Here is a 13,551-nt window from a genome sequence, read left to right as displayed (position 1 = left end):
CACCCCCCTCCCCTCTAGAACCCTCAGTTTGTTTTTCAGAGTCCATCGTCCAAAACCAAAAGACAACCGACAGAATGGGAGAAGATATTTGCAAATGACATAGCAGATAAAGGGCTAGTATCCAAAATCTATAAAGAACTTATTAAACTCATCACCTAACTTTCACTTTTAATCAAAAAAGAATTTGACCTAAGTTTTCTTTTTTTTTTTTTTTTTATTAAAGATTTTTATTTATTTGACAGAGAGAGACACAGCGAGAGAAGGAACACAAGCAGGGGGAGTGGGAGAGGGAGAAGCAGGCCTCCCGCAGAGCAGGGAGCCCGATGCGGGGCTCGATCCCAGAACCCCGGGACCATGACCTGAGCCGAAGGCAGACGCTTAACAACTGAGCCACCCAGGCGCCCTTGACCTAAGTTTTCAAAATTCCAATTCAAGTATTTCAGCCTCTAAGGTGAAAAGAAGAAACCCTGCTGTTTTATTCAGACAGTAACACAAAACTAATTATTCAAGGACAGTCTTAATCTGTCTTAATTTGAAAGCTTTGCTAACCAAGAATCCACAACACCCTGTTCTAGTTCTTTAGAAATAATTCTTCTTGCCAACAAGTGCTTATTTATTTCTGATCTGCTGATTGCATATCATCCTCCCTTGTCCAAGCCATGTACAAATCAGACATAGAGTTTATATGACAGTTTTTTGTCATTTTGCACTTTTAGAAGTGGCTTGACAAATAAGAATATTTCATGTCCTGCCAGCTAGTAAAAGCCATAGGTGTATTATCAGTCCCTGAAAATCAGAATGCACTGAACTCCTCTCAGCCCCTGACCTTTCCCTCGCAGATGCCCCAGAGTCCTGTCCATCCAGCTCTATATATCTATAGCCTGGCAGTGTCAGGTTTAAGGTCGTCAGGTCTCTTAACATCCCCAGTTCAGTTGGTGGTAGTTTGATACCTTGATTACAGCGTGATACTCATGAGCAGATGCAGCACAAAGATATTTGGGGTAAGCACAATAAAAAGACAACACTTTCTTGTACTTCAAGTTTAGCGCCTAAGGCAGCCTAGAGGGACACACACTTTACATGAACACCTGGAGTTTAGAGGAAAAAAAGAAAGAGATTCAGTTGAAGAGTCCATCACAATTTATCATAGTTATTTGAGAAGGAGTTTTGGATCAAATCCCGCTCCCTAGTAAAAGACACTATTTTATCGTGAGCCCTTTTGATATTACCTAGCCTTAGTAAAGCACAGTCATATAAATAGAAGCAACAGAAAATATTGTCTAATTATCTAATTTATAAAAATTATACATCTAATCACTACTTAAAGTTATGTTATATACTTAAATATTTACTTCATTTATTGTCTGTTTTTACCACAAGAATTAAACTCGGAGAGAGGAGGAATTTTTGTCCGTCTTATTCATCAGTTTAACTCCAGTACTGGGAACAGTGCCTCAAAAATAGTGTCCACTAAGTAGAAACTCAGTCAGTAGTGAGTCAGTGAATGGTTCCTCCACACAATGGAACATTATTCAGCTGCTAAAAATGATGTTCGGGTCAACGATCACTCAAAATCCTCTCCATTTTGCATTGGAACAGTTATTGCCATGTAAATTATTTAGTTCATTTATTTCATGTTCCTGCTATTTCATGTTCTTGCTAAATGCAAGCTACCTTCCAAGGTTTAGCAAAGTATATGGAAAGAGATGGAAAGAAGGATGCTGCATCTAAGCACTTATCATTTCCTTGGTATAAAAAAGAGAAACTAAGAAAGCAGGAAATTACAAATGCCAGCATTATCAGTCATCTGATGACATCAGAATTCTGCAAGGGGCCTGCAAACTTACAGGCATACCAAGCATTATTTGCATCTGAAATATAAAATGCACCCTGTAGGCACTGCCCCTCATTTTGTCAATTGTTGTATTACTAGGTTTTTTTTACTTCCTGATTATTTGGTCACTATATATTTTCTAAATTAATTGTGAGTCAAAATCCAACTGCAACCATTGGGGACATCTGAAAAAATGTTACACTATAAAATATTAGAACCACTATTAAGAACAAACAATAATCACTTTCGGAATAGTGTCTCCTTAAATCTGAGACATCAGACTTGGACTTAAACCTTAGAAAAGGATAAAGAAGAAGAGACTTTTGTGCAGTTAGATACGAACATAAGTCAAGCACAAGACCAAATCTGGGACAGAGTGACCATTTTGTGTTGAATGTGAACCCCTAAGATGGTCCCAACAGGTAGAACTGCCTTCTTACCCCAAAGTTAGACTGCCTAAGGAAGAGGCAGAGAATAGAGCTAGAAGCCCACAACAGTATTTCACCAATAGGAAAAATTCCCTGAAGTGTAACCTAAGTTCTGACAGGGACTGTGTTGGTAATGGTTTTCCTGTAGATCTTGTTTGTTTCTGAACCTCTTGGCCAGATAGAGTCCAGGGAATACATTGAATATGAACAAATGAGTCTCTGAAGCTCTTGTAGTTTCACAGTGATCATATGGGACCTGGGTAATAGCTGTTAGAAGGCAAATAGTGCAGTGACTAGCCAGTTTAAATGTAGATAAAGTATTGCAATCAACAAGTTAGGAGATTTCATCCAAATTTTTCTAGGACTGCAATTTTATTGATCAAGTATAACTTGAAATCAAGAGCCATCTGCCAGGACTTCTAAAACCTAAAATTATTATTATTATTATTATTATTATTATTATTATTATGGGGGGGAGAGAGAGCGTGGGGGGAGGGGCAGAGGGAGAGAGAGAATCTCAAGCAGACTCCGCGCTGAGTACAAGCCTGACACGGGGCTCAATTTCACGACCCTGTGTTCATGACCTGAGCCAAAATCAAGAGTCAGACGCTTAACTGACTGAGCCACCCAGGAGCCCCTAAACATTGATTTTTTAATTATAATTTTATTGCCACAGTTTTGAAAATCTAACTTAATTGGAATATAGGTAGAAAAGTGGGGAAAATGAGATAATACAAAGGCCACTTCTTACAATTAGTTAATTCACTGCTCATTTAGCATTTGAGTATCCAAAAGACAACAGAGCATTAATAGAAAACACATAAACTTGCCTGGCAGAATTGCAATACCACTAGCCATGTATACAAGAGATTTTTCAAAATAACAACTATTTAAAAAGTACTTGTTGAAAAGTACCTTTGTGTAGAAACTAACTCTTTAGAAGATGACAGAAAAAAAGCTGATTTTATTAAACTGACTAGTTGTTTAGGGATTAGCTATTATGGCAGAACTAAAGCTGGCAGCCAAAGACTTTAAAAAAAAAAAATCAGTCTTATGCCAGTCAAATTCCATGCAAGTCACACATCTGTGAGCTGCATTCAGTCTTCTGGGACCCCCAATTTGTCACCCCTATCAGCAAGACGTATTCAATTTCCCTGCTCCTCATCAAAATGAATTGTAATACCTTTTGCACCCTTGACATTTCACCAGGATCCTAAACATTAGCCTTTGCACAATCAGGAACAGCTTAAAAATGTAAAGCCAAGAGCTTATCAAATCCTTCCCATTACTTGGCTGGAAGTTTCAGGCCTGTTGTCAATAACAAAACTCCAGCTTCTGCAAATCTCATTGGCATCATTCGTGCACCATCCTTCACACCAATTGGCAGGGCAGCGTCACCCATAACGAATTGCTGGCATGTGGCCAGTCCCAGTAGCCAAACTCAGTTGGCTGCATCCCAGCTCTGCAGGGTGTCTGAACATGCTGGCATGAAGGAGAGCAGCAGGGTGGCTGAACATTCTGAATTATGAGCTGGAGAGAGGTGACCACACACTAAAGAAACCCTGTTGAGATTAGCTGGAGAACTTCAAGCCACAGCTGCTTATATGTCAGCTGTTGGAAAGTGAATGTAATAGACATCGTCTTTATGAAATACTGCAATAAGAAATGGCTCCTTTGGGGACCAGGTATGGGCAAACTGGGAAGGGCAGATAAGAGCCCATGTTCATTGCCATATTCCAGGTTTCATCTGGCCTGCCCCTACATCTTGATAGATAACCGGTGTTTGCTCCCCATCCAGGTCTCATTTTATTCTGCAAAATAGTGCCTCTCTTTACTCACCCAAGAATAACAAAGTGATAAATTAATTGGATGAAAGGAACAGTCATACCACCTAAATCAGCTAGCTTATACGTATCACTGAAGAACAGGGACATTTGCTAGAAACCCATGAAGTGAACCAGGAAATTCCAGTCATCTCCTTTGTATGATCTGCCTTTGTGTGCACTTCCAACGTGAATTACAGAACTAGTAATTTGTCAGTATGTAATTTAAATTATTAATATGTGCCTATGGTAGACTGTTATTTCACACAAAACTTTAACCACTGCTGATAAAATTACTGCTATTATGCAAGAACTTTAAAGAGTATGATGCTTTTAAAGTCATTAAAAGTGAAGTTTTTAGGCAGGGTCTGGATGACCATCTGTCAGGTATAGATTCCTGCATTGGATGAGGGCAGGGTTGGTGGGAAATTATCTTGATGACCTTTCCAGGCTTTTCAATCAACTTTATGTGATACGGCACAGCCACTGAAATATAGGCATAGAATTTTCAAGAAACACAATATGATGTATGCACAACTGTGTTAGATATATAAATGGCCTAGAAATGAATATACCACTTTTAATTTTCAATTTATCCCAGGCAAATAATTTACTGATTCTCATATTGCAAAATATTTGGAATTACACCAAACACAACACAGCTGATGCTCTCCAGAAGTTGACATTTTAAGATATCAGGACATACAAATCATATTACGCTAAATGTGCAATAAATTTATCACTACCCATACAAACGATGACATAGCAGTTATGTGTATAAAGTAAAATAACAAATAAGGTTCAAATTATTTTAGTTCTACTTTGAAATAGATGACAAGATTTCATGAAGTTCATTTACTGGTAAGTGCTACCTTAAGCACTTTACATCTCTATCTATTTTATCCCTCACCACAACGCTATTACAGACATTCTGAGGCTAAGAAAAATTGAGCAACTTACTCAAGGTCACTCAGCTAATAAGCAGCAGGGCAAAGACTTGAACCTGCTTCGAAGGCTATCTGATCTGGAGCCCCTACCTAGCACTGAGCACGGGTCTTCCAGTTCGCTTCCTTTCTTCCTTACTTGCAGGCAACACTGAAACTTCTGTTGCTTAAGTTATACTGGTGAGTGTGGGAGGAGGTTGTCTGAAGCCACCTGGCAGACTACGGAAAACTAATTTGAGTTTTAAAATGGGGACTGAACAAAGGTGGCAGGACTCTGCAAAAAAGAGGTACAGGCAAGCTACTACTATGGTAAATAGGTTCAGTATTCCCGAAAGCTATCTGTATCTTGGAATGAGAGCTATAAAACTTTTCTCGCCCTTTGACTCAGTAATTTCAGTCTTTGGAATATACCCCAAGGAAATAACACAAAAGAAAAAGGTAATTTGTTCAAGATGTTCATTCAGGGGCTATTTGAATTAGTGAAAAACTGGAAATAACCCAAATTTCCAGTAATAGGACAATGACTAAGCAAACTAGGCTATGTAGAAAAAGAAAAAGAAAAAAACTTCATAATATCTAATAATGGCAAATGTAGACTACATTCACATGTGGACATATATGTAAGAAATAACTCTAAAAAGTAGAATACAAATTAGTATAAGCATAGTCTTATGCCAAGACTTTTCTTTTTTACTTGTGCCAAGTAAAATACTCTATGCATTAACAATCACACAAGAGAAATGTGAATTTATAAAGACATATAAGCCTCATTTCATTGTTGTAACTCCAATAGTGGAACAGGTATATAGGCTGTCATTAATAAAAACTTATAGACAACTTATATAGAGCTAGTTTTTAAACAGAGACCAGACTGTATCTCACATGTATTAATGTGCTATCAGTGAGAGCTAATTTTTTATGAGGACTTACTATGTGCTAGGCGCTCTTCCAAGTTCTCTCCCTATATTCTCTCATATAATCCCCCTATAGCCTCATGAAATAGGTATTATTATTATCATCTCTCTTCCAAGAGGAGGAAATTGGAGCACAAAACAACTAAGCAACTTGCCCAAGGTTACACAGCTATGGCAGAGATGGAATTTCAACCAGGGTAGACTATTGCTATGGCCTATATGCAGTCATTATGTCACAACATCTTCTCTTGAAACAAGTCTCTAGATCTTGTTCTTTCCCATTAATCATGTCTAGATTTTGTTTTCTGCTTTTCTTCTTCACCACTTCTGTTTTGTTTATAATATAAACACAAGAATCCCTGCAGGAAAAAACAATAACCAGATATAGAAGTTGAGATAAAATACTCTCCATCTAGTGTCACCTGCATGAGCATAATCAACTTGCCCTAACTGGCAAGACTTCATCCAAGAAGTAAGACTAGAGTAGGGTTTTTAAATCAGGTGAGGGAATTGTAGAGGCTGAAAAATAAAATGCAATTGTGGGCACATGGGATAATTGCAAAGGAGAAAAATATAACACATGGAACAAATGTGATACTCAAATGACGTTGAATCTAAGAAATAAGTTGCCTGAGGATAAGCGACAAATATAAAAGAACATTTCAAACTCTTGGGAAAATGATAATTTAAAAATAAAAATTTATGTTTTATATTTACCTAGCTTCTTATATTTTACAAAGTATTGGTAATTTATGATCTTATTTAATTCTCATGCTGTAAATGGTGAATAGTATAGTTGACAGGGGAGAAAAAGGAGAGTCACAAGATTAAGTGTCTCACCCAAAGCAGGCCCATTTGTCCTTAGTGGGGCTGGACCTCCGTCCCAACCCTCATTCTCAATAGAGCTAAACACTGATGCTGTTCAAGACAAAGCCCAGTGTAGACCTTCCCTGTAAATCATTCAGAGCCCATGAAGCCCTAGGCCATAAGTATAAATCTACTGAGAGAAGTTCAGAAAACAAATCTAACATAAGTGCAATCAGAGATGAGAATTAAATATATAACAGGATCCTTTTAAATGAAGGAGGCAGGGTGAAGGCAGGACTACCATCCATAAACTAAACTGTTTGGAAGATGTCGTGGGCAGGTGGTTGTATGTTTGGAAAAACACAAAACTCTAATCCTTTTATCTGAATCCTTATAAGAGGCACATTATTATAAGACTCTGTCACATTGGTACAAAATAACATTTTTGCTTTATCGGTACATTCCATGGAAGCATTTGCAGAGTGAATGAGGCAGCCTACATTGTATACATCCCTAAATGCCCTCACCTTCTCACCCAACTCTGTCTTATGGAAGCCTAGGCTTTCTTGAGAGATCAGAGCAAATGCCATCTCTTCCAAGAAGCCTCTTCAGGTTCTTCAGGTGAGATGAACCCTCCCTTTCCTAGGCATTCATAGCATGTTCTAGGTCATCTTATTAATGATCTTGCCTTCTGCCTTGTTCAGCTCCAGGATGGCATAAACACTTGGGTTTTATCTTTGTGCTTCCTACAGCCCCAACACAAGTGTCTTCACACTGTAGTTTTTCACTGAATCGGTAAGAAATTGTCTGAGGTCCTATCACGCTCTGAGGGTTTATAAACCTTTCCTGGGATTTGGGATATTCAAATTCAACTACAGATATGACCTCAGTAAAGGACTCTCTTCACTTAAAAATCTTGTCTCCTTATAATCATATTTTATGCTGACTTTTTGTTCCAGAACATTTGCATTCATTTAATACATTAGTAATTAGCACTAGCAAATAGCAAGCTCACATCCAGAAGGTTAAATTATAAAGTGGTTTTTTTTAATCAAATAGGTGTACGGCAGTCATCAAACTTAAACTAATTTGAGATTAGCTTTTACCACAAATTTCATAAATATTCCACCAGATTTTATTCAATATGAAGGTAAGAGCTTCAAAGTCAGAAAGAACTCCAGCTTTTTGAAGAGTCTCTTTTTTAATATGAGCTGGAATAAACTATGGTGAAAGAACTTAACATTTCAGAACAAAAATACATCACTTCTACCAAAGCCAACTGTTCTTCAGAGACAAAAATAACATTCTCTTTATTAGTAATTTGGAATAACAATTAAATAACATTCATTTTATTGAGATTTTTATATAAGAACTGAGAAAACAATTCTTCATGGTAGTTATGAAAACACAAGAGCAAGTGTTGAGTTTCTGAAACACAGTCATCTTCCTAATTCCATATCTTCCCTTGGGCCATGTGTAGTGGTGGTGTGATCCTCAATTAAAAAGCTTATGTATACAGAAGATAAAGACCAAGGAAAGAATACTACTGAGGCTTGCAATGAAAAGTAAACTAAGAAAAAGATGAAGTAATTATTTTCAATTGTAACACATTCTATGAAATATCCCAAACTTCCATTACATTTTGTATAACACGAGAAAAAGCTCTTTGATCTATGAATAGGTTAATCCAACAACTATTCACACAAGTCCTGTCCTTTTCAGGGAGAACAGCAATCAATGATCAAGGAGAGTACAACTCACAAAAGGCATGAAAACTTACTTTTTCATCATCTTCAGTAAATGGAACACCTTCAGGAATCTTATTTATCGCTTGGGCCACACCAATAATCTCACCATCACTGCTTCGGATAGGCATGCACAATAGTGATTTTGTCTTGTATCCAGTTAGCTTGTCAATTTCATCATTGAACCTTCGATCCTAAAAATAAGACAGAGAGGACATTAAATGCATGTGCATTGTTGTCAGGGAGAAGGGGAGAGAAGTATATTTCTGTGTATTATATTTTATCACTAGGAATTTTACCCAATGAATTTTTAATAACAATACCAGATTTGATTTCATGTTGAAGTCACCAAAGGAAAATAAATGAAAATAAATCACTACCATAGTTGTTAACCATGGTAAATGATGAAAAAACTTTAAATGTGACTACAACAACATCTCAAAGTTGGGGAAGGGGCAAGTGTTTTTGTTTTTGTTTTGTTTTTGAGAGAGAGAGGGAGCACACACTCAAGAACAGGGATAGGGGCAGATGGGGAGGGAGAGAGAAAATCTTAAGCAGGCTCCATGCCCATCGTGGGGACCAACGTGGAGCACAACATGGGGCTTGATCTCAGGACTCTGAGATCATGACCTGAGACAAAATCAAGAGTTGGATCCTTACCCAACTGAGCCCCCAGGGGCAAGTGTTTTTAATGGAGCTCCACACTATGCTATTTATTCAAATATGTTATTTCACATAGACAACTGATTATGAAGTATCATATAAGAAAAAGAGCTAATAAATTCATATTAAGCACTATGAAAATATATGCAGAAAAGCACTACTTTACTTCTAGTCAAAATGTCCTATGCAAAAAGAACCTATGAGCCCATAATGATACTTTTAAAAAAACAAAAACAAAAAGAAAAAAACCAGTATGATGGGAGGGAGGAGAGAAAGAGCTTCTTTTTTTTTTTTTTTTTAATAATTAGTTTTGTCATACTTCTTAGAGTCAGTCTACATTTATTTATTTATTTATTTGACAGAGAGAGAGATAGCGAGAGCAGGAACACAAGCAGGGGACTGGGAGAGGGAGAAGCAGGCTTCCTGCTGAGCAGGGAGCCCGATGTGGGACTCGATCCCAGGACCCTGGGATCATGACCTGAGCCGAAGGCAGACGCTTAACGACTGAGCCACCCAGGCGCCCGAGAAAGAGCTTCTTTATAGAATGTCAGCTTAAAAAATGTAGAACGGGGGCGCCTGGGTGGCTCAGATGGTTAAGTGTCTGTCTTCAGCTCAGGTCATGATCCCAGAGAGCTGGGATCGAGTCCCACTTTGGGCTCTCTGCTCAGCGGGGAGTATGCTTCTCCCTCTCTCTCTGCCTGCCGCTCTGCCTACTTGTGCTCTCTATCCCTCTGTCAAATAAATAAATAAATAAAATCTTTAAAAATAAATAAATTAATTAAAAATGTAGAAGGAATGGTAAATTATATATTATCTATTTTGCAACTACTAATATAATAACATATACAAGCAAGGATCATCAATGGATGCTAATACCACTGGGTGAAAGGTTGTTGTTAAACAGAATATTCACATAGTCTTAGGGTGCCACCCCAAAGATTCCCTATTACATTCAGAGAGAAAAAGATGTCTTTATTGTGAAGAGATTGGGTGGACACCACGTTAAACAAGTAATCAAACTTAGCATTACCACTAAGGAGACAAAATACTCATATGCCTCCTGATGGGAAATAATATCATATGCCTCCTGATGGAATGCGATGTGATGAGGACACAACATCATCAAAAACATGGAGTGTTCTTTCCAAATGTGTAACATGAATCTGACCATTCAGGAAAAGAAAATTAAGGGACGCCTGGGTGGCTCAGTCATTAAGCGTCTGCCTTTGGCTCAGGTCATAATCCCAGGGTCCTGGGATCGAGCCCTGCATCGGGCTCCCTGCTCAGCTGGAAGCCTGCTTCTCCCTCTCCCACTCCCCCTGCTTGTGTTCCCTCTCTCGCTGTGTCTCTCTCTGTCAAATAAATAAATAAAAATCTTAAAAAAAAAAAAGAAAATTAAGAAAAATGCAGATTATTGGTCATTCTATCAGAAGTCTGACCTGAGCTCTTCAAAAATGTCAATATTGTGAGAGACAAAAAATTTTAAAATAAAAATAAAATAGGGCCATGGGAGCTGTGCTGGTTTAAAGAAGACTTGAGACCTGAAATCTAAATAAAATGTGTGATCCTTCACTGAAAATTATTATGCAATTTCTGGGTGTGGAGGGGTGATAATTAGAGAAAGTTGAACACGGAAATTATATTAGGTAATATTCTATCAACATAAACTTTCATAGGTGTGATAGTGGTATTGTAATTATGTAGAATGTTATTTTTTTAGGATAATTACATGATGTAGCATTTTGGTGTGAAATGTCATAATACTTTCAACTTACTTTCTTTTTTTTTTTTTTAAGATTTTATTTATTTATTTGACAGAGACATGGCGAGAGAGGGAACACAAGCAGGGGGAGTGGAAGAGGGAGAAGCAGGCTTCCCATGGAGCAGGGAGCCCAATGCAGGGCTTGATCCCAGGACCCTGGGATCATGACCTGAGCTGAAGGCAGATGCTTAACTGAGCCACCCAGGCGTCCCAACTTTCAACTTACTTTCAAATGGTAAGAAAGAGAAGGAAGGGAGGGAGGGAGGGAAGGAGGAAGAAAAGAGAAAGAGAGAGAGGGAGAAAAGAGACTGGCTCCTCAAAAGGTAACAGAGGTTCTCTGCTCAGGGAGGAGCCTGCTTCTCCCTCTCCCTCTGTCTACTGCTCTGCCTACTTATGTTTTCTCTCTCTCTCTGTCAAAGAAATAAAATCTTTTTAAAAAGAAAAGAAAAGAAAAAGAAAAGGTAACAGGGACTAAAAAGATTCCAAGGAAGATGATAAACTAGATCCAGGCTCACTGCTTCAAGCAAGGGGCTGAGTGGAGTGAAGCTTCTCCCAAGGACCTCAATATTCTTTCTTAAAAGAGGCTTAAAAAACAACAAAGCCCTACTGTCTACCACCATCTAGAGCTATGAATTTCATCTAAGAGGCGAGGGAGGCTGGCTGTGGACAGGGGTGATAGCCTCAAAACCTCAAAACTGTTGGCCTTCTGATGAAGTCTGTTATCTTTAGTGTCACAAGGACAGGAGCCCTTAAACTCCATACTAAGACCTGGTTCTGGTCTGGGGACTCATGGAAGCTACCCTAAACCCTTAGTTAGGGAGAGAAAAGCCCTGAAGGAGAGAGGGAAATCAAAACCCAAACTAAACCAAATCTCCTGCTCAAAATGAGTCTGCAACGAAACTTTCAGAAAAACATTAATTTGTATTAATTTTTTTAAAAATTCACCAAAGAACCATTATATGTCAAGCTGTGAGCTAGGAGATACGGCAGGAAGCAAGAGAGGCATCATCCCTGCCTTCACAGACCTGCAATCTAGTAGGTGAGGCAGATGACATATAAATGTATAATCATGTATTGTAGTAAGTGATACTAGGAAAAGAACAGGGTGCCCTGAGAGAGACTTAACAGGAGGGACCTATTTCTATGGTCTATCTGAAAACAGGACAAGTAAGCTATGGCTTGCATCATGAGTAAGAATTAGCCAAAGAGGGGCACCTGGGTGGCTCAGTCGTTAAGCATCTGCCTTCGGTGCAGGTCATGATCCCAGAGTCCTGGGATCGAGCCCCACATTGGACTCCCTGCTCAGCAAGAAGCCTGCTTCTCCCTCTCCCACTCCCCCTGCTTGTGTTCCTGTTCTCGCTATCTCTCTCTCTGTCAAATAAGTAAATAAAATCTTAAAAAAAAAAAAAAAAAAAAAAGACTTAACAAAGAAAGTTGGGAAGAACTTTCCAGGAAGCTATAACAATACATGTGAAGGTCCTGAAGAAGGAAAAAGCTTAGTAAGTTCCCCAAACTCCAAGGTCAGTGTGGCAAAAGCACAGGGAGTCAAAGGGAGAAAGGAGGGAGGCAGGGGCCAGACGGTAGCAAGTCTTACAGGCTTGGAAAGGAGTTATAACATTAACCCTAAACGTCATTGAAGATCTTAAAGCAGAGGATGATATGACTCATTATCCAGCACTTAGCATTCCCTGAAATCATCTTATTAGTTTACTTGTTCTCCCTCCATTAATATATAAGATCTAAGACAGCCCAGATTTTGTCTCTCTGGTTTCCTGCTTCTTACAGGCATATCGTAGGTGCTCCAAAATAATTTTTTTGAGTGTTAGGAGTTTTTCTTTAAGATTGTACTGCAATTATGCAAAAATATAGAAAAGTTGGAAAGGCCCTAAGGCCCCACATTTCATTCCTTAGTGTATATTTAGAGATACTTTTGCACATGTACAGAAAAGAAATATACAAATGTTGACTGTAACATCAATTATGAAAAGAAAAAATGAAAAACCATTTCAATGTTGGTCAATAGAAAAATAAACAAATTATGATCTCTTGTTCTGATACCATACTATACAACAATTTTAATGAATAAACTAAAGCTGCTTATGTTAATATGAATATCAAAAACATGTTAAGTAAAATAAACAACCTGTAATCTGATACCATCTACATAATACCACTAATATTTAAAAACGATACTAAACACTATGTATGGATTCAAATATGTACCGGAAGTATAAAGCATACATGAGAATAATAAACTCTAAATTTATGTAAGTGGTTACCTTTGGGAAGGAAGGGGGAAATGGCGTCAGGGAGGGGTATAGAGGAGGTTTCAACTCTACCAATGGTTTTCCTTCCTTTTTTTTTTTTTTTTAAGTTTTCCTTCTTTAGAAAAAAAAAACAATTGTGAAGCAAATATAATACAATGTTAAGATTTTATAAACCTTGAGGGCTTATTTCCATCTAAATATTTGCAAGATTTTATAATAAAAAGTTTAAAACCATTTTTAAAAAATTAAGAACTTTGTGGAAGATGATACAGGATTGGAATATGAGAAACCAATTAGGAAATTTCAGTGGTCCAGGCAAAGCAAGAGGATGGTCTGGGTTAAGAGAAAGGCAATGAAGGAAGAC

General features: G+C 38.0%; 1 protein-coding gene across 1 annotated transcript in view; it reads right to left on the bottom strand.

Moving 5' to 3' along the window:
• PDE11A (phosphodiesterase 11A) overlaps positions 1-13,551 on the bottom strand; it is a 382,098-nt gene that overhangs the window by 322,194 nt on the left and 46,353 nt on the right. The window contains exon 2 of the mRNA XM_032407415.1: positions 8,531-8,689. Within this exon, the coding sequence (XP_032263306.1) occupies positions 8,531-8,689 (159 nt within the window). The remainder of the gene's footprint in view (positions 1-8,530; positions 8,690-13,551) is intronic.

This window comes from Phoca vitulina, unplaced genomic scaffold (genome assembly GCF_004348235.1).
Source record: "Phoca vitulina isolate PV1807 unplaced genomic scaffold, GSC_HSeal_1.0 scaffold1, whole genome shotgun sequence".
Classification (NCBI taxonomy): Eukaryota; Metazoa; Chordata; class Mammalia; order Carnivora; family Phocidae; genus Phoca; species Phoca vitulina.
Note: the sequence above shows the minus strand (reverse complement) of the source record. Positions and strands in the feature narration are given on the sequence as shown.